Source organism: Nomascus leucogenys, chromosome 4 (assembly GCF_006542625.1).
Source record: "Nomascus leucogenys isolate Asia chromosome 4, Asia_NLE_v1, whole genome shotgun sequence".
NCBI lineage: Eukaryota > Metazoa > Chordata > Mammalia > Primates > Hylobatidae > Nomascus > Nomascus leucogenys.
The window spans coordinates 32,968,371-32,992,755 of NC_044384.1; the positions used below are offsets into that span (position 1 = coordinate 32,968,371).

Genomic DNA, 24,385 nt, shown 5'->3' on the forward strand with positions numbered 1-24,385 from the left:
AGATCATGCTAGTGGTATATAGTGGTACTCCATTGTGGTTTTAATTTGCATTTTCCTTATTACTAATTGTATTGAGCATCTTTTTGCGTATTTATTCTCTATCTGTATGTCTCTTTGGTAAAGTGACCAAACTTTTGCCCACTTTTGTTTGTTTGTTTTGAGATGGAGTTTCGCTCTGTCACCCAGGCTGGAGTGCAGTGGCATGATCTCAGCTCAGCTCAACCTCCACCTCCTGGGTTCAAGCAATTCTCCTGCCTCAGCCTCCCAAGTAGCTGGGACTACAGATGTGCACCACCACACCTGGCTAATTTTTGTATTTTTAGTAGAGACAGGGTTTCACCATGTTGGTCAGGCTGGTCTCGAACTCCCGACCTCGTGATCCACCCGCCTTGGCATCCCAAAGTGCTGGGATTACAGGCATGAGCCACCGTGCCCGGGCTTTTGCCCACTTTTTAATTGGGTTTTGTTTTGATGTTATTGAATGTTGGTGATTCTTATGTATTCTGGATACAAACGTCTTACCAGGTATATGATTTTTAAATGTTTTCTGTCATTTTATCTTTTCAGTCTTTTAACAGTGTAAGTCAAATAGCAGAAGTGTCTACTTTGAATGAAGGCTAGTTTACCAAGTTTTTCTTTTATGAAAGATTGTGCTTTTGGTATTATTTTAAGACATTTTCCCTAACTGAAGGTCACAAATATTTATCTGAGCTTCCCGTAGGAGTTTTATAATTTACTTTTACACTTACGTTTATTATTTCTGTCAAGTTAATTTTTATGTATGGTGTAAGATAAAGAACAGAGTTTTTGTTTTTGTTTGGTATATGGCCATGTGATTGCTGCACCATCATTTGTTAAGATTTGTTTTTCCTCATTGAATTGCTTTTGCACCTTTTACAAAAATTAATTGACTATATGTGTGGATCTCTGAACTGTTCTATTGATTTATTTGTCTGTAGTTATGTCAATACTGCATTCACTGGAAGTCAGGTAGTGTGACTTTTCCAACTTTGTTCTTCTTTTTCAAAATTATCTTGGCTATTGTAGATTCTTTGCATTTTTATACAAATTTTGGAATCAGCTTGTCAATTAGGGGAAAAAACCTGCTGGGATTTTGATTTGTTTTTCATTGACTCTGTAGATAAGTCTGTGGTGACATAACAATATTGAGTCTTCTGATTTATGAACAGGATGTATCTTTCTCTTTGTCTCAGCAGTGTTTTGTAGTTTTCAATGTGTCTTGTACATCTCTTGTCAAGTTTATTCCTAAATATTTCATATCTCTGTGGTATTTAAAAAATTTTTGTGATTATGGCTAATATATAGAAATGTAGTTGACCTTTGTATATTGCTCTCATATCAAGATATGTTATTCACATCCCTTAGTAGTTCTAGTAGCTTTATTATAGATTACATAGGATTTTCTATATAGTCAGTAATGTTTTTTAAATAAAGATAGTTTTACTTCTTCTTTCTAACGTGGATGGCTTTTGTTTTCCTGCCGCCTTGCATTGACTGGTCTGGTAATATGGTGAATTATGTTGATTGACTTTTGGATATTAAACTAATCTTGTATTGTGGGAATGAACCCCATTTGGTCATGATTTGTTATCCTGTGTATATTTGTTGTTGGATTTTTTTTGCAGAGTTCATGGGGGATGTTGGTATTTAGTTTTGTTGCAATGCCTGCCTGGTTTTATTATCAGAGTAATGCTAACCTTGTACAATGAGTTTGAAGTAGTGGTGTTATTTCTCCTCAAATATTTGGTAGAATTCCCTAGAGAAGACTTTGGGCCTGGGATTTTCTTTGTGGTAAAGTTTTTAACTACAGATACAACTTATTTAATAGACATAGGGCTTCTTAGGTTATCTGTTTCTTTTGGAGTGAGTATAAATAAGTTTGATTAGAAGCTGATTTTTCTGGTTTTCTTTTTTTCTATTTGTTTTGTTCTTTGTTATTTCTCTTTTCTTGCTTTTACCATAATTTGCTTTTTTTTCTAGTTTCATAAAGTTACTGATTTGAGACTTTATTTTCTAATTAGGGAAGATTAATGCTATAAATTTTCCTTTAAATACTACTTTAGCTACAGTCCACAAATTTTATTACATTTTTTCAATTAAGTTCAAAATCTTATTTTTATCTTTGACTCATGTTTCTTTTGTTTCGTTTCCAAATATTTATGAATTTTTCAGATTTTTCTGGTACGGACTTAATTTGAACTTAATTCAAATACACTTTGCTTATTTTAAATTTATTGAGACTTCTTTTATTTCTCTTTTATTCCCTCCTTCCCCTACCCCATTATCCTTTTTTCTCGAAGTTAAAGTTTATAAATTATTTTACTGTATAGTAACCTTTGTCTGCTGATGTTTGTTTTGTGTGCTGTGTTAGAGGTTGTTCTTACTGCCAGCCTCAGCTAGGAGGCTCCAGGTATGTACTTCTCTCTAGCCATTTATACTCATTGAGTTACACAGGTGATGCTCAGTAAGTTACTTAACTATTATGTTGCCTGTTACAGATTTAAAACATAGGACAAAGGGAGTGTAATAATTGTTGTAAAGTATAAAGTATTGCAATACCAAAAGAAAAGGGGGTCAGCTAGTATTACTTATGTTTTCAAGGTAATGTGTATTACTTTCTTATTTCACCTTTAGGCAAAGCTGTTGATCACATGTATGTACTTCTTAATTGTTTTTTAGGCTTTTTATGGAAATTCTCAATGACTGTTCTGATGTGGATGAGATCAAATTCCAAGAAGATGGTTCTTGGTGTCCAATGAGACCGAAGAAAGAAGCTATGAAAGTATCCAGCCAACCGTGTACAAAAATAGAAAGTATGTGTAGAACAGCAGCAGAGAGCAAAGCAGTGAGACTCGTGCAACATTATCATTAATCTTGGACCCTAGAACTATACATTTGGAATTCAGCTTGTTGACTCAGTCTTTTGATTATATATAATTTTCCCCCAAATGATTTTTATTCTTTCCTGAATGAATGTGCTAAAGTTTATACCATCTTATCAGCTATTTCATAGTATATTTTTCCTGTGTAGAATAAAGGAAACATTCATCCAAAATCATTTTAAAATATGATGTTTGTTACAAAACGAAAAGTTACAAATGAATTTATATGGACAGTTTTTCAGAATTGTTCTTAGAGTATCTATAGGTGGAACCCTAGGTGGAGGTGAGGTTAGAGAGGCTGCATCATTGGTTAATGGCCTTGGTGGTTTGGGGATGGTCACAGGTTAGTTGCTGAGAAAGTAAACAAATTGTTACCTTCCATTTCTTTGTGGGGAAGAATTTTAACATTACCTTGATTACCTAGAATGTATACTCATCCATCAGCTGCCTGCATCCATCCACACTAGGGAAACTGAGGGCATTTGGAGTAATTGAAACGCACAGGTGAACTTAAGAGTTTCTTTTTATCTAACAGTCTCATTGAAACCCACATGTGAACTTAGAGTTTCTTCTTATCTAACAGTCTACTCACTGCATTTCAGTTTTGTTCTGATTACATTTGAAGTTCTAACAAACAATGTAATGAATGGAGTAAGAAGAAAGGGGGAAAAATAAAGGATTTATGCCATTATTAATTATTCCTCTGTGATTGACACTGAACCTGAGTGCAGTGACCAAGGTTTCTCTCATCTTTCAGAAAAATGGGGAGTGATTTAGTTGATAAGTTTCTATTGCTTTTCCATTATCAACTGTCATTCATTTTTAACTAAATACATTACAGATAATAACACACTTTTCTATGAAAATGTGAGTTAACAAATATGATATGTGAGACTATCTTTGTGGGTAGAAAGAACCTATGTGATTAGCAGGTAATTCATAAGAAAAGTTTAAATGTCTGAGTAACTTAATTGAGAGGTTTGGGTTTTTTTTAACTTATCAAGATGAAAGTTTTTATTAAGTTCTGGTTTATGGTGAAAAGTCTGTACTTTCTTTGATATGACCATAATTGCTAGACTGGAAATGTCTGGTTCTGAGCTAACTGTGCCACATGTCTGTGAGAATACATAGCTGGTGAACTCACCCATTCTTGTCCCATGGCCTGAGACCAGTTCCCTAACTCTACGTGTCTTTCTATAAAATGACTGCTGACCTGCAGAGACAGGATGAGCAGTAGGAGCTGCACAAATCCTTCAGTGGTATTGGAGGCATAACTAAGAACATTCTGTCTGAATGAGACTTCTAACCTTCTGTCAAGGAATAGTGCTCATCTGTCTCCCTAGGTGAACAACCATTTTACAGACAGAGGTTTGGAGTTAGGGAGTTGGTATCTGTCCATGGGTTGGAGCATGTGGCTTCCCTGGCTATATGTTGTCAGGAACATACTATACTGAATATACTAGACTCTACCACTAGAGTTTATTTGTGTTATACCTTTAATTTTTTTTTTCCTTTTGTTTCCTTACATGCAGATTCAAGCGTCCTCAGTAAGCCTTGTTCAGTGACTGTAGCCAGTGAGGCAAGCAAGAAGAAAGTAGATGTTATTGATCTTACAATAGAAAGCTCTTCTGACGAAGAGGAAGACCCTCCTGCCAAAAGGAAATGCATCTTTATGTCAGAAACACAAAGCAGCCCAACCAAAGGGTTTGTTAATTTATAGTTCACTATTGTTCATTACACTTGCAACTAAATGCTCTTGGATAGATTTATAAATGTCTCTTTGGGAAATGGCATAACTGTAGAAGGCTATTTTAATTTGCCTTTGTTGAGTTGAAATATTTTCAAGTAAGCACATTGTTTATAGGAAGCAAATTTTGATGGAGAAAATATTTACATCTTTGGAAGGTGAGCGTGTGAGGTATTTATTTCCTACCTGAGACTTTTTGTTATTTTCTTGAACCTGTTTGTAAGGAAATTTGGCATCTCAGACTAGATGAGGAAGTCTGGTGTAATGGAGTGTGGAACTGGGAATCTGACAAGTATGGATTCCAATTTTGGCACACCATTTCTTACTTCTGTGATCTTAGATGAAATACTTAATTTGATTGAGCCTCTTTTTTGTTTTCTGTTAAATGGAGCTAAATAATGCCTATATTACAGGATCATTTTCAGGTTTTAATGAGATGAAAGAAAGCCTCAGTGTCAGGCACATGGTAATTTCCCAATAAAAACTGATTCCTTTCCCTTCTCACCCTCTCCAGGGCAAAATATAGGTGTGTAGGATGGCATTCTACCTGAATGTTAGCATGGATTCTCTATAAGTTATCTGGCAGAAGGCATTACTGACCTGCATTAAAAATCAGGTTTGGGTATTTAGCAATAGTTGCTTTTTCAGAGAGGTTTTGAACCATAAAAGGAGGTAACAGGAGAGTTCTCCTGGCTGTCTACGAACACATACTTTCAAACTTGGGTTTGCTAGTGTCATCTTTTTGGCCTCTTGGTCCACTTGGTTTTCTGATGGCTTTACTGAGTTATAATTTACATAGCATAAAATGTACCCATCTTAAGTATATAATTGCACAATTCAGCGATTTTAGTAAATACATAGAGCTGTGCAATCATCACGATTCAGTAGTAGAATATTTTCAACACCCAAAAAACTTTCTTCATGTTGTTTTGTAGTTTATTCCTATTTACACCCCAAATCTAGGCAATCGTTTTTTTTTGTCTCTATAATGCCTGTTTAGACATTTTATATAAAATGTCTCCTTTTGCAACATTGTTTATTTTTATAATTTTATAAGAATTAAACCTTTTCAGCTGCCTTCTTTGCTGTTAAAATACTTACATTTCCAGATATAATTTACACATATATTAAAGGCATATATTTACTTCTACCCGTTTAATTAGAATGGGGTGGGGTTTTTGTGTGTGTGGAACAAAATGAGGAAGTATTTCAAGTGGATTTTTTCCTGGTGTGCCAATCATTTATTGCTCCTTTGAGACAAATTGGTTGGTATATCTATAATTTAAATGATAAACAGAAAATGAAGTTATAATTTTGAAATGGTTACGTTCAAAATGTATCTTAAGGGGAATGAATGCTTAGATGTGATGTTTCTGGATTTTACTCTGTAATGATACCCTTTAGAATATAGTGGAAAAACATGAGTTGCAAGTACTGTAGTTGGCTGAATTCATGCCAGGTTGAGAGGTCGTGCCTAGTGATGCTGACTCATGAGTTGTTGTGATCTTGGAGCATGTCTCTGGTGGCATGCCACAAGGGTCTACCCTCTGTCCTTTACTACGTTTTTATCTATGTTTGTAACATAGATATTGTATTGTAACATAGTCTAGTATATTCAGAAACAGGAGGGATGGCACATACACAGTGGGCGACAAAATCTGAAATGATCTCAGTATGCAGAGGAATAAGGATAGTTTATATCTGTGATCAGCTACTACAGAGATAAATGTTAAGGTTCCTCATTTAGGCTGAAAAGAAAACAAAAACTAACTCTGGTAAGTATAAGGTAGAAATTTGTGACTAAACCAGCAACACATGAAAGTTTATTTTAAAAGTCTGTATAAAGCGCAGCTACGTAGTTCATTCCATGAAGCTAATGTAGCCCTTAACACCCAAACTAGACATACATACACATTAATACACGGAAGAACTCTTAAGAAACAGATTCACGTAGAAAGATAAATGAAAATTCTGAATTCAGTCTTAGGAAATCATTTAATTATATATTAAAATGACATCTGTGACCAACTAGAGTTTATCCTAGGAGTGTTTTAATATGAGGAAATACATTGATAAGATGGATCTTGTCATAAGGACAACTTTGTAGTCATCTTCATAGATATTGGAAAGGCCTTCAGTAAATTAATTGCCATTTCTGATATAAACTCTTTCAAATGTCAGGTTTCAATTAATGGTTTGAAGAGTTCACCACTGAAATCAATTTGTTCTTAGCATTAATAAAATAAGCATAGTGTCCAGGATCCATACCATGCCGGTTTTGTTCCATTTTAGGCTATATGACTCTCAGAGCATTTGAGTCAGTGCCGATCATCAAGAATGGTATTAACAAATGAGTATGGCCAGAGCAGGGGAACAGGAAGGTGAATAGTGGAATCTGGAGCAAGATGGATGAGTGGATCTTAAGGACTGAAGCTGTTAAACCAGGAGAAGAGATTATTTGATAGCCACCTTGTAGTTCTTAAAAGGGAGACAATGGCTAGCTGGATTAAGTTTGTTCTTTATTACCAGATTTAGGTCCAGTGGACTAAAGATACATGGATAAACTTTCTATTAGAGCTTTCTGAATACTAGGAAATTTAATCTTTTGTCCCGAAATCGTATTTTCTGTGTTAGAGTGGCTGCCACCTGTCGCAGTGTCATAGTAGAGGCTCATGCTGTAGTTACATCATCTCTGTGATCCCCTCCTACCCTTAGACTTTTGTGGCTTTGTTCTTGGTTGTCCTTTTCATATCCTTTCTTGTAGTTCAGCATCTAGAGTTTTTATGGTTTTCCTATGCTGTGTTAAGTTTATCATAGGATTTCTTGGCCATCAAAGATAGTAAGCAAGTGAGAAAGAATAGAGAATGAGAAATTAGGAAAACTTACTCTAATTTACAGCCCCGAAATTATGTGAGCAACTATTTTTTTTTTTTTTTTAATTTTTTGAGACAAGGTCTCAGTTTGTGACCCAGGCTAGAATGCCGTGGTGTGATCGCAGCTCACTGCAGTTTTGACCTCCTGGGTTGAAGCGATCCTCTTGCCTCAGCCCTCCAAGTAGCTGGAACTACCACCCCCAGCTAATTTTTTTTGTATTTTTTTGTAAACATGGGGTTTTACCATGTTGCCCAGACTGGTCTCGAACTCCTGAACTCAAGCCATCCACCTGTCTTGGCCTCCCAAAGTGCTAGGTTTACAAAGTGCGTAAGCCACCATGCCTGGCCTGTGAGCAACTATCTTTTAAGAGGTATTATTATTTTAGTAAAAATTATTCTTATAAACAATTTTACAAAGCACCAAGAAGAAAGCAAAAAATATCTCACCTAGAGAGAATCATTGCCATTTTGATGGCAGTCCTATTCCCTTTCTTTGCATATGAACCGGAGTTTTAAATGCAGTCTTATAATACCTGTCAGAAGAAACTTGTATGTTAATCTTAAGACATTTAGAAAACCTCTGATGTTTTTCCATATTAAAAGATAATTTTACATATTATGCCCCTTCTGAAAAATGAGTGGTTGCTTTGCCTTAATAAGAAGGTATTCTAAAGACAGGAAACATAATAAGGATAAATCTATATGTCTCCAGATTAATAATCGTTAAGAATTGGTAGCAAAATTGCATCTTTTTTATACTTTTATGACCATAAAGTGGGAGCATACAGTGAACTTCAGGGTTATAAATAGAAATGGTCAACCTATTTTCAGACATCCAAGTCTGAGCCAAATGTGAGTTTCATGCAATTCTCTGATCCAGCATATAATCCGGAATACTAATATTTGCTATATAGCAGCATTCTAGCAATTCACTTTTGTGCTGTGATATTATGGATAAAGTTACAAACGTTTAAAATATAAATGATCACTTGCATAATGTATACACGTATGTGTGTGTGTTTACCAATCCTATGAAGAGGCAGTAACAAGTTTTAAAAGCTTTAAATCTTTTTATTAACATGTAGCATCACATTTTTACATCCATCATTTCACCATCCATAGCCATTTACATTTTTTCATGGAATCCGTTACTCATATCTATTTTTTGCATAGGCTTTAGAATCATTTTGTTTCTGAATGTGGTCCTTGTGAGGATTCTGATAACAAAAACCTGCTACCAGTATGTAATTTGATAATCCTAACTAATGTCTACTTTAAGCCATTCCATGTAAAGTTGAATTTGTATTAATGGTTGCAACATTCAGGTAATGGGAATTAACCAACACTAAATAGTTTAGCTTTTCATATGTTTGCTGAGATTTTATATGTTGATTTACTAATTTGTACCCCCATTGGATTTTCACATTTCACATATTTTGGCAGTCAACCTTTTGGTGTTGCCTAAGTAAGGAGTAGCTATTTACTCATTTAAAGTTTCATGTTACTGACAGGACACGTACAGTTATTAGGTGTTACTGTAGTGACAGACAGGTGTGTAGGGACATTCACTTGACTCCTTTATAGATGTAAGTCAAAGGATCAGGGAAGGAAAGGGAGCTCTGTTATTGTTGTTACGTATAAGTCTATTTCAAGTTGAAGGGTCAATCAGAATCAAAACAAAAGAAAATCTCCAGTGTGAAATAGCAAAGGAAGAGAAGGGGGAGTGGGAGAAAGACATTCATTGGCTTTTTCTTGTACCAGAAAGTCTTTTAGTTTATTTCAGTGGCAGAGAAAAAAAAAACACGATAGGTTAAATGTACTTTTTTTTGAGACGGGGTCTTGCTTTGTTATCTAGGCTAGAGTGCAGTGGAGCATTCATGGCTCACTGCAGCCTCTACCTCCTGGACTCAAGCAGTCTCAGCCTCAGCCTCCCAAGTAGCTAGGACCTTAGGCATACTTCAGCACGTGTGGCTTTTTTTTTTTTTTTTAAATTTTTTGTAGATACAAGGTCTCCCTATGTTCCATAGTCTGGTCTCAAACTTCCAGCTCAAGCAATCCTCCTGCCTTGGCCTCCCAAAGACCTGAGATAACAGGTGTGAACCACCTTGCCTGGCTCTAAATGTACTTTTAAGTAGAAACTTTTTAAATTAAATGAAACTTTATATATATTTGGTCTTCAAAGCCTGCCTGTTAACATTTTAAAAACAATAAGATATTAATACTTTGAGACAGCCAGAATAATCAGAGCCACTTCTTTAGTCCCCTCCCCAGCACTCACATATACCCCAGTTTCTCTCTCTCTCCTCTTTATCCACTGTGTCCTTCCTCCAGTTTCTCATATAAACTCTTGTGTGTGAGAGGTGGTCTCATGTTATTTGAAAAACTTTTGATGATGTCCTGTTCTCCTTTGATCCCTGTGGAGGACCACTGTTTTCAAACCTCCAAAAAAGATGAGCTTTAGATACAATATAACTTATTTTATCTCCTCCCAACTTCTCTTTTTCCTCCAGAGTCTGCCTTTTCTAACATTGCTCAAATACTGCTTGTGGTTTTAGGTCTTCGAGTAGCACTGGAGGCCAAGAAATCTCCAGATTCTAACCTACAGACATGTGGTTGATTTTTGGAAGATAACTTCCTTCTGTCTTTATCTACCTCGGGAAAGTGTATTTTCAAATACCAGGCTTATGTTATTGCCTCAAACATATTATATGTCATAAGCTTCCTAAATGGATCAGTTTTTGATCAAAGATTTCTGAACTCTGACCTAGGTTATTTATTCACTTTTCTGAGACTAACATAGTTGCCAACTCAACAATGTATGTACTCTCAAGATGACTGTTTTCCACATTTGTAGTGATATCCATATTTAAGTGGTTTGACATTTAAATCGAGGTTATGAAATAGTTTGTCAGAGTACAAAGAATATCATGCAATTTGTCATCATTTCTTATTACTGATATTTAATAATCAGCAATAACAGGAAAGAGAAAGGATGCCCAGAGGTTATCCCAGTCTAGTTTTGTGACCATGGTTCCCACCATCAACCATAAGACCAGTAACGATGCTCAGTTTCCTACATACATTCAAGGATGTCTTTCTTGTGAAGTTGTAGTTATTTACCCTGGGCTAAGAGAAAATGCAGGTTAAATAGGAAGAATGCAAAAAAATCTCTGTTTAAGCTTGAACTTTTTCAAAAGTATGTTTAATTATACTGCTTCTTGAAATTATAAAGTAATTCTATAGTGTATATACAGTTTTATATAATACCAGTTGTGAAGTATTTATTACATATGTTTAATTTGTATTTTTGGTAGCATGAACAGCTAATTTTAAAATCATAAACTCTCTTGGGATTTCACCTACCCGGTAGATGCTATCATGGTAGCCAGCATTTTTATTTCTGGATATTATATTTTAAATCCTGAACACTCATCCTTGTTTCTGATTGTGGCCTATTGCCATCAAGTTGGTCGGCCTTAAGATTGGGTAATTTTGCTCAGATGATTCCCAGAAAAGATTGCAAATAATTAACACAATTCAAGTTAGACTTGAAGAAATTTGGGTTGTGCTACAGTGAGTAGCTTCACTTCTCAAGGTTCCCTGATTTAAATCAAACCTTAGGGATCTTCTATGTTAGTTTTAAATTTCTTTATAGATAAAATCACTGCTACCCATATACATATTACATATACATTAATAAAAGTGATATCTATTTCTATTTGTGGATGGAAGTGTTATATCTCACTCCAGCACTGTACATTGTGTTTGAATATCAACTTGCTCTTATGTCGCAGCTGCTGTTGAGAACCAAGATATGTTCATGTTAAAATGAAGACTGTTATGGGAGAGGAGAGTAGAGTGGAGTGCTGTGTAGTGAGTAGCTGCCGTATAGTTGTGCTGAAACTGGTGAACAAACGACTGAGAATGCCCAGTGGTGCCGCTCTTCTCTCCTGTGAACTAACAGCCAGATTGTTTGTAATTTCCCATGCTATTTAAAACAGGGTTCTCATGTATCAGCCATCTTCTGTAAGGGTGCCCAGTGTGACTTCGGTTGATCCTGCTGCTATTCCGCCTTCATTAACAGACTACTCAGTACCATTCCACCATACGCCAATATCAAGCATGTCATCAGATTTGCCAGGTATGTGGAGTGTTTTTGTTTTTTTTTTATGAAAGTTTTTTTTTTTTTTAATCTTAATCTGTGAAGCCAATATAGTTTTGAAATTTTCAATAGAAGTGCTAAGGAAATTTGAAGGCTTCAGGTAAAGGTCTTATCTGTTTTTATACATCACATCCAGTTGTTATTTTAACTACAGAGCAATCTGTAGATTCCTGGTGATAAGAAATATAGTAGAATAGTAAACATCAGAGATTTTATTCTCCCTTTTGGAGAATTTGTACTTAGAAACTTTTTCTTGGTTTCTTTATTATAGAACCTCACAGGTGAAGGGAAAATATTTTCTCATACTCTTCTTGGTAGCTCATCAGAACTTCAGAATATACTGATGTTGTTTGGGGCTGATTTTTCCTACAAGCTGTGGGTTTTATTCTCCTTACAAAGATAGGGTCTACCATTTGTTTCCCTAGAGTGGGGCTTAATACTTGGGATATCTTTTATATGTACAGTAGTTTCCCCTTATCCACGGGGGATAAGTTCCAGGACCCCCAGTAAATCCTGAAACCACAGATATTACAGAACCCTATATACTGTTCTTTTCTATACAGATATACTCATGATAAAGTTGAATTTGTAAATAAGGCATAGTAAGAGATGAACAGCAATAACTAATAATAAAATAGAACAATTATAACAATATGCTGGCATCACTACTCATGCACTTTGGTGCCATTATTAAGTTAAAATAAGGGTTACTTGAACAGAAGCCCTGTGTACTGAGATAGTTAATCTGATAAATGGCTACTGAGTGACAAAGCTGGGAGCCACTGGACAAAGGAATGGTTCATGTCCTGGGTGGGATGGAGCATGATGGAGCCAGTACAGCATGAAATTTCATCAGACTATTCAGAATAGTGTGTAATTTAAAACCTATGAATTATTTCTGGAATTTTCCATGTGGTATTTTCTGACTGCAGTTGACCACAGGTAACTGCAATCATAGAAGGCAAAACCTTGGATAAGGGGGAATCTACCGTAAAATATTAAGGTTGCTAGAATTACCTTAGTATGAGGACTTCTGCAACCAAGGCCATATTACAAAATTTAAACTTCCCTCCTTTACTCTTCTTCCCTCTCTCCATAGCTATTGCTTTTGCAGACATTTCTGTCGATTATATTTGAGCAAATTAGAACCAGTACATTCATGACTTCCCTTCTCTCTGAAGGCCCTTTTAGTGGAATACAATTCTCTCCTCATGTTACTAATTTTCTTCTCTAGATTTATGAAATTAATTTTGACCTATGATTTATTATTTTTCTCCCCTTAGTGAGGTCTTTATTTTAAGCACAATGCTTATCCTGTTGGTGAAAATTTATGTTATTGAAACAGTCGATAATTGGTTCAGTATAATTTTGCTACTTGAACTTTGTTTAGATTATGTGAATAAAATTTAGTGGAAAAGAATAGACATTTTAAAGTATCCATTGAAAAAAATGGCTTTTAAAATTATTTTTTGCTTCTTAGATATAGTTACTCCATATGTAATTTGGGAGTTGGTATTTTAAGAAGTTCTTTGTAGACCCAGCTAACACAAATTGTAAAGTATTTGTAAAGTATATACAAAGTCTGATGCTAAGGTACAGGTGAGGATTCATGTCGGTGACAAAGATGGAAATTCAGAGATTCTTAATTCCCAGCTGCCTTTTATGGCTGTAACATTGGCTAGTTGGAAGAGTGTCTGCATGTCATCTCAGTATGTGTTATAAGCAAGCATTCTGAAAGGATTTGTTTCCTAAAGACCTTGAATTAAAAATTAATCCTGAAAAAAGATAATGAGCATTTCTGTTCATTAAAGTGATCCTACCGTTTAGCAGTAGCATAGACACAATTTACAAATCACTTGCCCTGTTAGTTTTTCAGTTCTGTGAACCTGGATTAATTTTTAATTGGGGGAAATTTACATTATTTCAAAATTTGGGCATAAAGTGAGACTATTTCTTTTTAGAAATGTGCAAACTTGAGAAAAATGCAGTAAAATATGTCTGAACTGGGCATTTGGTAAAAATGCATTTCAAGCTGATATTGAGCAAACAAGACTAATATCCAAGGCTGATATTTAGCCAATATTAACAATTATGGTGATATACTGGTTGTTATTATTGAAAAGCTTTCTTACCAGTTGATAACTGAATAGAATAGGATCTATTGTACTTTAGAAGAATTGCTAGTTTATCATCATGTATGAATTATGTAGCAGTTACTTTATCTAAATAGTTTAGTTTTACTTTGATTTTATTGTTAATGTGCTCTTTTGTGATTAGTAATTTGGTTTTATTTTTATGCATAATTTTTATGTAGTTAGTCATACTGTGAAGAGTTTTGGTATTGATAAACTTAATAATTTATAATAAAATATTAAATAGAACACCAAGAATGGAGAGATAACAAAGTTTTAATACATTTCTTAACATTCCTTTTAAACATCATAAACATGAATCTTCTGAATCTGCAGGAGAACAAAGAAGAAATGATATTAATAATGAACTGAAGCTTGGAACATCTTCTGATACTGTGCAACAGTGAATACAAAATAAAACAAATAATTTGTATTTATGGAGTGGAAAACAGCTTGATTATTTCAAGGAAAAATATGACTGCCTTATTATTGCTAGTGCCATATTGTCAGGTGTGAATGGTGCTCAAAAGTTGTATCATTAAAATTTGAAAGTGCTAAACATTTACATATTTAATCATGTAGCAGTTATGTTGTGTTAAAGTTTATGACTCAAATAAGGAAAATATGTTGTCATCAATGAGAAAAAATCTGAGTCAATTTCACAGTGAAGCACTTAAAATTTTTAAATTAAAATTTTATCAGTGTTAATAAAATAATGTTAACACTACCTGCTTTTTAGTTAAAAGTAATTGAGCATTTTCAACCATGAAATACTTAGGAGGGCATAAAAATATATCAGTATGACACGCTGCAATTGAAACTTATGGTGAAATAAGAAACAGCATTTTGCTAAACTTATGAAACAAGGCAGTAAAATTTTAATCACTACTGATGAAACTTGATTTCATATAAGAGTTTTAATATTCTGCTTAAAATGTAAAATGCAAGAAGACTTTGATGGTTTCATTTTTTGTTAGAAAGAATAGCATCTAAAATACCATATCAAACTTCACTGTTAGTACTTGAGAAAAAAATGGTTTCAGTGAGAGAAATATTTACATTAAACAGGTTTTATATAGACAGCACCCTTGTAATGCTTGGTAAACAATCTAGAATTCCAACCAAAATTTTAGAAAAATTTCTAGGTATTTTATTATGGTGTTGTATAAGTCAGCACATTCAATTTTCCATGGATGAGGTATCAATATGCAGATAAGTAAATCTCTTAATTGTTTTCTAAATAAACTTTATATTTACCACACACATGAAATCATCAAAGAGAATTACAGTACATCTGAAGAACTGGAATTGAAATAACGAAAATAGGATCCTCAGTGGGTATTCTCTGGTGATAGAGCTTCAATTTTTAATTTCAATTAAAATAAATACACAGTCTTGATATAATTTTCAAACTGTTTTATATCAAGCTTGCATATTTATTTTAATTGAAATTATGAAATTGAAATAGTTGAACATTTAGAAAATGAGCATTTTTGAGTGGCTTGGCTTCAGTACACAATATTCCAACACCATTGTCAATACTTAGCGTTATAAAAAGGTTTCAGTTACTAACATGAACTGAGAGATACAACAAATATTAAAGGTGATTGAACATATGAAACTGAAAAACTATAAAAAGGTAGAAGCTATTGTAAAAATGAAGAAAACTGAAAAACTGAAAAGATAGAAGCTACTGTAAAAAGAAAACGGTTATACCATTTGAAGCAGAACAAAACGTTCCAATAAACTTTTTTTACTTAATAATAGAAATATTGAAAGTGCAAAACTCTGAAGGTATTACAAGGGCTAGACAAATTTTGAATGACAAATTTGGCAGAAGCAGAGAGAGGATTTACTGAATAGTATTAATATGAAGACAAAGTCTGCTTATTGAGATATCTCACCTATTGTCATTTTAATAGAGAAGTCATTGGAAAAGTTTGTTGTAATTCTCTTTGGTTTAGTATTGGCTCAAACCACCATATCATATAGCTAGTGACAGACATATGAAATGAAAAATTACAGCAAGCTGGGTGTGGTGGCTTATGTCTATAATCCCAGCACTTTAGGAGGCTGAGGCGGGAGGATTGCTTGAGCTCTGAAGTTCAAAACCAACCTAGGCAACATAGCGAGACCCTCTCTCTACAAAAAAAAAATAATAATAATTAGCTGGGCATGGTGACACATGCCTGTAGCCCCTGCTTCCTGCGAGGCTGAGGCCAGGAGGTAAAGGCTGCAGTGACCTATGATTGTGCCTCTGCACTCCAGCCTGGGCAACAGAGCAGACTCAGTGTCTCCCAAAAAAAGGAAAAAAAAAAAATCTATAGCAACAATTTTCAAAAGGCTTTAGAAATCGTTGGAATGATTTCTTTCAAATGATTGGTGCTATAGCTTGTATCACTTGATAAGCATTTTTGTAATACCTTATTTGGAGATTATGAGAGAATAAATATATTTAAATTTTTTGAGTTATAAATTCATACTGGTTAGTAAATATTTTAAATGTCCCCACTGATATTCTCTATTTTGCATAAAAGCATAATGTCAGACTTTCTCTGTGTGGTGGTTATATTTGGGGTGTCTCTGAATGCCAACATAAAAATTCACAGAATTGAATAGAAATTGGCCTGTCTTAATGACCTGTGGTTTCTTTTTTAATGTTTTGAAATAATTAAAGGGAGTTTAGTCACACAGGGAGGTCTAGGTGAACTGATGTTGAAGTTTATTGCTAGACTTTTAAAACCTAAAAATTTCATTTATTGTTATTACTTGAATACGTCAAAAGTATATTACCGGACAACCTTTTACACATTCCTCTTTCTAAAATCGAATTGGACAATTACAGTTCTCTGGCTCAAAAAATTATATTAGCTCAGAACCCAGTAACCCTTGATAACCCTGTCAGCGCAGCAATTCCCGAGTGTGTGCTTTATGCAGAGCGTTGGACTATGTACTGCTCTTGATGTGGGGACAGCGGGGACAGAGAGCTATCATTGAAATAGACATCTGTTTAAGAAGCGATACTTAGATGAACCTCTGTATTTCTGAAAAATAAATGTGAAATATCTTAAGAGCTTAAGTATGTTTTGTTTTTTAGATGGTTCAAATCCAGATCATTAGCTCATCATTTTTATTGCTTCTCATTCTGTTAAGCGGCAGAGGGGGAAACATTTGTTTTGACTAGTCCTTCGCTGGAAATTTTTGGACTTCTGCCTTTGAGTCTCTGGGAGCTAGTTTTTCCAGTTGTTTTATCGGAGAATATATTCATCTTTGGGTTTTAAACACTTCAAGTATCACTGATCATGGTATAGAACTTCCCTGTGACAGAGTGGTAAGCACTTACCACAAATGTTTTGTGATTTGTGATAAATAAAGATGATTTAGGGAAATAATTCTGGTCTCCCAAAATAAGAGACAACTATTAACAAAGCATTTTTGTTTTAGGTTTGGATTTTCTTTCCCTTATTCCAGTTGATCCCCAGGTATGTATCCTGAATTTAAGCAACTAATTTATATTTGATTGTTGGTTATGTCATACTAACTAAAAATGACCAGTTGCATAAAATCAGGACAGTCAACTCTGAATTACTTACATTGATGGGAAGGAAGTACTGTGCAAATATTTCACAATTTTATTTGAAGGAATAAAGTTGTTTTCAGTTTATGATTTTTGTCTTTAATATCTGAATTTTAAATTCTGTTTTATTTAGCTTAATCAGTTGGCATCTCTTACAAGCATTTGAATGAGTAGAATGAATAGAAGCAGTGCTGGGTGGCTAGAAGTTAAAATTTTAAAAATATAGTTTTATTTTTTAGCTAAAACATTCTGTACATAGAAAATCAATAGTTAAACCTGATTAGACAGACTTGACTCATTAATTTGATTCTTCATTGTTTTTAAAGACATTCAGATTTGGACTTTGGGGAGGCCCCAGTTTAAAGTTGCTATATGTCAATCATCCCCGTTTTCTCTGTCAAAGATGAGAAAGCCTAATAGCCCGGTGTCCCAGCATGAAGACCTTGCAGTGAGCATGGATTGCACAGACAGGCTTATAGCAGAGGCAGAGCAGAGGAGGAGAAGGCATGAGAAAGTGAAGGGAGAAAATGACATAGAACAAAAGACTTTGAGAGGAGTTGAGTATAGGGAGGGATAGAGGAAGAACCACGGGTCACTGCTTCATGGGCTGCTCAGTCAGCTAAGCACAGGTCCTGTATCAGCCTCCTGTTTCAGTACTCTGTATCTGATTACATGAACAGCACCAGAAATTTGGGCCCAAGGTAATGTGCAGACTGAGGAATTTCTTGTCATTCGGAGTTGACCTCATTATAGCAGTATATATAACAAAGGTACCTAGTGAAGGTATCCATGTATTTTTCTAGGAAATGGATTCTTCAGATATAAGGATTACTAATTGTTATGTGACCAGTTCTTTTAAAAAAAATTATCTTGGAACCTAGAGGTTTTTATTTCGTAGCTCTGTTTTGTATATTTAGTAGTGGTCTAACTTATTTGATGAGTCAGTAGTAGAAGGGTGATGTGGGGCCTTCAGTTTGCCATAGAATCCTTAGGTTTTACTACTTGACCTCCATTATCCCTTAATTCTTGTCATTGTAGCTACAATAAGGGATGCAGGGTTAGAACTTAAGTGGCTGCAATCTGAATACTACTAAGAATTCAATGCACAGAGCCTGTTGATGGCAGGACTGTAGCATCTAGCACAACTTTCATAAATGAGTATCTTTTTCCTATAAGGCAATCAAAAACTGAGTGAGAGGCAGCAGGAATAAAATGTAAGTTTCTGGGCTTTGGTCTAGATTTACCCCCCAATTTTAGTGGAAAGTTAGAAATTGATTTGATTTTAGAAAAGAGTTTTAATACCGGACAATTCAACTATCTTTAGAGCTCCTTGGAAGCTCTTTAAGAACTGTTCTTCTCCCTGTAACTAATGTCCCTTGACTCTGTGTGTGGCATTCATTTTATTGATGAACCAAAACAGTTGTCTGTCCAAAGCATTAAATAACTTGTTCTTTTGAAGGGCAGTCTGAATTTTACTTGTTACTGTCCCTCTGACTGGCAACTTAAATCTGGGACTGTTGTTCCTGTTTTATTCACCGGCCTTGGAAATCATGTAGTCTAAACAACTTGACTTTTAAATTCCTGTTCCGTAATCCAGTGTCTCTAATGATAAGCTGCATAATCTTTAGAATGGGGAATATGAATCAGATATCCTTACTGATCTTTCATACAGTTGAACTAATGACAAACTTAAAACATCTCCTGCAGGATATCACTAGACCTCTTGTTTTGCTAAAGTTAGTGCAGTCGTTTCTCACATAAAATATTCTACACTGATATAATGCTTTTGGCTCGCCTCTCTTCACTCCTCTGTTAATATTAGAGTAGTACACTCAGGTTTGTACTTGTTTGGCATCAGTAACCAGGATTGTAAGGGGACTTGTGAAATATGAGCACTAGGAAAGGGGTGTTAAGCAGGCATCACGAGAAGATTAGGTTAGATCTTCTTTAACGTTTATTGTAAAACTTTGTGATTACCTGAGATAATTTTCTGTCCTGAGGATCCTGTGATAGCTAGCTACCGTGTACTCTGTGTTTTAGAATGAATGTTGTCATTCTGATGACACAAGTATTTTATGTTTATGTACAAAGGAGTCCAATGCTATCATTCAGCTGGTCAGCCTTAACATTCATAAAGGATCTGTTTGATACTCAGTTCACACCGGGAAAGGCTAACAAATATTTTTAAAAATGTTATTAAGCAAAAATGCCGGTGTAAGCTCAACAATTCTTTCAAAATTGACACCCAACTAAATACAGTTAGGGAGCAAATTCTTTTTGAGATGAGGGCCAATATTTAGTATTTTACTTTACCTTTTGTATGTGGTCAGCAAACAAGTTCCACAAGTTTAGAGAGAATCAAGAATATATGCTGCATTCTCTAAATAATGTTAAATAGCTAAATTCATGCCACCTTCCACCCAAAGATGTGAAGTTTTGAGCAATTTTTAAATCCCACTGGGATTTAAGTATGTGACTATTGTTTGTGCATATCTAATAATTTCTAGTCTCTTTATTTAAAATCAAGTAGCCTCTTCCTCATTGGCATCATTGTTTGTTTCAAGCAGTACTGTCCTCCTATGTTTTTGGATAGTCTTACCTCACCCTTAACAGCAAGCAGTACGTCTGTCACCACCACCAGCTCCCATGAAAGCAGTACTCATGTTAGTTCATCCAGCAGCAGGAGTGAGACAGGGGTCATAACCAGCAGTGGAAGTAACATTCCTGACATCATCTCATTGGACTAAAGGAGGACTCACTTGATTCTGGGAATCATTCATCAGAACTGCTTTTTCTTGGATCTCTAGTCTGTGGAAACTGTTTTTTTTTAAATAATTTGGTATTTATTGAAAGTCAAGTGGATTCTTTTGCTTTCTGAGAGGTGAACACAGAAGACTGCAACAAGAACCAAATGACATGTAAGGATTTTTCTTAATTATGCTGTATTCTCAGCATCAGATACATTCAGCCATAACTGTATTTTCCTGAGAGATGGATTTCACTTTCATACGTTAATGGATGGAGTCTACAAGTCAGTGAAAAAAGTTTTTGTTAAAATAAAGAGCAATAAAATCATGTAAATATTCAAGTAACCTTTTTTCTAATTAAAAAAAAAACATTGTAATCACTGATTCTAGAACGACAGCAACTTCTGTTTAACCTTACGTGAAGGAAAAAAAATATATGGAAAGAACTTAATGTTTGCTGAATGAGTCCTTTCCATGGAGATTTGCTCTGTTTCATTGAAGTAATGAAGTTTCAGTACGTGGCCAAAGCTTGGATTCCACTTTTCGTCCTGCATTTCCACTTTTCTTCATGAGCCCATCAAAGAAAAATGGCATTTGTGTTACTTGGTTTTTTTCCTGCGTATCATTTACACTTTGACGTTGTTTGCTAATGAGTGCTGTGTGAAGTTCTGGAATTTGGCTACTCTTCATTGGTGATTATGTTTAAAAGCACTATGCAGATTCTGCCCGGACATAATGTGTGTTATTATGTTTTTAGTAATTGTACATTTTTCATTCTAGAGTTTTCTATAAATTTGAGGCTTGCCTTCCCAAAAAAGAAACCGTGCAGCCATTGAATGAAATGTCTTTGGGGTATGGTGTGACTGGAATGTTTGTTAGAAATTTGTTCACACTATCAAATATTGATATCTTGGAGCCAGCAGAAGAGCAGATTTTGGGAGGTGGTAATAACAAAATTTAATTTCTTCCCAAGAACTTAATTTTCTCATTTATTTTACAGAATAGTAGTGAAATATTTGATGAAACTTTGTATTTTGGTAGCACTACATAGAAAATGTGTTTTAGATTTATGATGATCATATTTCTCACCAATGTAATTTCAACCTCAGCAGTGATTTTCAAACTTAGGGAAAGGGACAGCATTAGATTTTTTTTTCATTTTTTAAAAATGATATCTTACATGAAACTACAAAAGACAAAAGAGAATTAGAAATGTTCGAATTAAAGTGAAGAAGGGTTGGGGAAGATGGGCCTGAACCCACTTCCTGTCTCAATCTATGCTACCCCAAACACTCCAGGGAACCTCTGAGGTTTTATTGGGTGCACTTTGAAAATTTCTCTTCTATAGTGTGTTTGTTTGATTTTAAATCACACAGAACACTGGGTTTTACTCTTAGAGAAACATTTTCATCCAATTTTTTAGTTTGCTTCATTTGACTTCCTAAATCATTTTTGAGTTCACAAGGATTTAGTACTTTTCTGTTTAGCTTTCTCTCTCTAAGCTTTATCTACCTTAAAAACAAAGTCTTTTTTTAATGGTCAGTCCAACCAATTGATTTCTCAAACTGAAGTGCCCAGGTGTGGACTCATCAATTTCAGTTAGAATAGGGACATGCTACTTAAGAGTTGGTGCAACTCCAAGGAGCTGACTTGTCCTTGCTTGGGTTTTTTTTTTTTTTTTTTTTTCTTTCACCTTCTCAAGTTTCCATGGCCTTTGTGTGTTCTTTTTATGTTGATTTAATTTCATGTAGTTTTCCATATCATCCCTTCTTTGGCTACATCGTCTCCTTATTCAATGGATTATCCCTTTGTGGGGGCTGCTTATTTTAAGGATGTTGGGGGGAAAAAACCCGAATCTACGAGCAGTAGTTGCACATAGTTGCCAGTTTTACCTTCTTAGTCATTAGATTTCCAAACCATGTTGCAGTTTTTTGGTCCAGATACAGTATTTCTTTCTAATAAAGTTTTATGTTGCTGCTGTAAATACAGATGCAATTTTTATTGACTCTGTAATCAGATAGAAAAAATTTAACTTGATTTGTGTGGTATGATTAATAAAGAAATGATGTATATTTGTTATTTTGTTACCCTTTAGATTGTCAGAGACTCCCCGAATTTAATCAACAAAGTTTTATAAAGTAAATGAAAATATTAATAGAAATTAGTTTATTTACTTGGTTCTTATAACTGATACCTCTGTGCGTTTGTAATTGTGATTTGTTTTTTTTGTTTGTTTGTTTTTTTCTATTTTCTGTGAACAGTTTTAATGTTCGGTTTTGGTGTTTTACACTGAAATTACATATAAATTTTTAACTTATTTCATACAGGCAACTTGCATTTTAAAAAATACACTTCAAAGTTTATCATCTTCAAATTGGGGCTTACGTTGTTTATCTGTCTTGAACATTAGTACTTTATGACTTTGGCCTTATGGCAGTGTCATGATTATTAAGCCATCAGCCTTTAATATGGTCACTGTTTCTTATCCAGACCCTGACTTTCTAGTAGTTTATTTTGCCAGCCCAGATTTCTGCTTAACCAAATATAAGGGAGTTTCAGAGGGGTGATCTTAGCTGTCACCTAGATTCTGTCAGCCAACCAGTGATTGTCTGGAATATCTTAGGAAATGAACTGTAATTGTCAGCCTCCTAAGATCAATTTTTTTTTTTTTTTTGAGGCTGAGTCTCACTCTTGTTGCCCAGGATAGAGTGCAATGGCGCGATCTTGGCTCACTGCAACCTCCACCTCCAGGGTTCAAGCAATTCTCCTGCCTCAGCCTCCCGAGTAGCTGGGATTACAGGCATGTACCACCACGCCCGGCTAATTTTGTATTTTTAGTAGATATGGGGTTTCTCCATTTTGGTCAGGCTGGTCTCGAACTCCCGACCTCAGGTGATCCGCCTGCCTTGGCCTCCCAAAGTGCTGGGATTTACAGGCGTGAACCACCGCGCCTGGCTGAAATAAAATGTTTTTATCTTTCTTCACTTAGAACTATGAAGGCCTTTTCTTGTTCTGGTAACCCCCCACAGTGTAATTGGTGCTGAAAATAGCTTCGTGCCTGAGGTCTGTTTTCACTCACTCACTTTCTGACCATTAGGTGAGCCACTTCAGGATTTTCTGGCCTGAAATTATAAAAACTTGGCATCTGTCCTAAGATAATTGTAAAGGCAAAATGAAAGCATTGAGGTGAATTTAGGTTATATGGCATTTATCTGGCAATGTGTTTCAGAAAAGCTAGAATGAAAATGTGATGTAAGGGATAGCGAATATAGGTTGATTCATAATTCTTGGTATAAAACCAAGTTTTCCTTAGTCTTGAGGAATTTGAAGAAAGGTAAAATGTTGGATTTTAAGCAAAGTAGGATTGACCAGAGACTGTTCTGACTTTGACATTCAGACCTTTCAGATGTTCTTCCTTCAGACCAGTCCAAGACACTCACCATTTCCAGCCAAGTTGTCTTTTTTTTTCTGCCAATAAAGTATTCATTAGTTGACATTTGTTTGTATATTAAGTAAAGTCAATTTTTTTAACGCATTAATTTAATTCACAGGTATGCCTTCATTTAATTTATAAATTAAATTAATTTAATTCACAGGTATGCCTTCATTTCTCTGGCCTTCAGTTGGTAAAAAAATAAAAAATAAATAAATAAATAAATAAATAAAAAGGCACTTAGCCGGACCATTCTTCCTTGAGTAAACATTTTTATTTTAATTGTTCCTGCAAGATTTTCTCCATTTTCATGGAATGTCGTAATGACACTACCATTATTTTCTAGCTCTTTTCATCATAGAAAAATGTAGAGCAGTGCACCATTTAAACATGTCTGACATTGGATTTAGTGGTCCTAGGTTCATGTGATTTGAGAGCTTTAAGTTGTTATTTAGATTGATTCAACCTGATTCACCATCTTTTTTACTACAGTTCTACATGAATGTGGTGAAACAGGTAGAAGAAAATTAAGCATTTCTCTGCTTTTGGAGTCTAATGTTCCTGCCTAGTGACTGGTTTGTAACACCCCCTTCACCCCCACTTTGTTAGGAACCTGCAATTCCTAAAAGAAATAAAGCTGTATACAATGTCCATTCTTTAATGCTTGCCTGGTTGAATAATGTTTGTTTTTTCTGTTTATGTCAGTAGTACATGCTTATTGTGGAAAATTTAGACAATACAGAAAAGTATAACAATTAATTGCCTATAATTCTGTCACCAGAAAAAAAAGCACTTGATATTTTTGCATATT

At 34.8% G+C, this 24,385-nt stretch overlaps 1 protein-coding gene across 6 annotated transcripts in view; it reads left to right on the forward strand.

Annotated features, from left to right (window-relative positions):
• Positions 1 to 22,332, forward strand: part of PIAS2 (protein inhibitor of activated STAT 2) — a 118,422-nt gene extending 96,090 nt beyond the window's left edge. For 3 of the 6 annotated variants that reach the window (XM_030810489.1, XM_030810488.1, XM_030810490.1), the window contains 5 exons: positions 2,701 to 2,834; positions 4,436 to 4,607; positions 11,525 to 11,664; positions 17,262 to 17,299; positions 19,959 to 22,332. In XM_030810489.1, the coding sequence (XP_030666349.1) occupies positions 2,701 to 2,834; positions 4,436 to 4,607; positions 11,525 to 11,664; positions 17,262 to 17,299; positions 19,959 to 20,141 (667 nt within the window). In that variant the 3' untranslated portion in view covers positions 20,142 to 22,332. Of the gene's footprint in view, positions 1 to 2,700; positions 2,835 to 4,435; positions 4,608 to 11,524; positions 11,665 to 14,153; positions 16,897 to 17,261; positions 17,300 to 19,958 lie in introns of those variants that run through there. The other 3 variants (XM_030810491.1, XM_003267554.4, XM_003267553.4) reach the window with 2 other exon arrangements.
• The last annotated feature ends 2,053 nt before the right edge of the window (positions 22,333 to 24,385 follow it).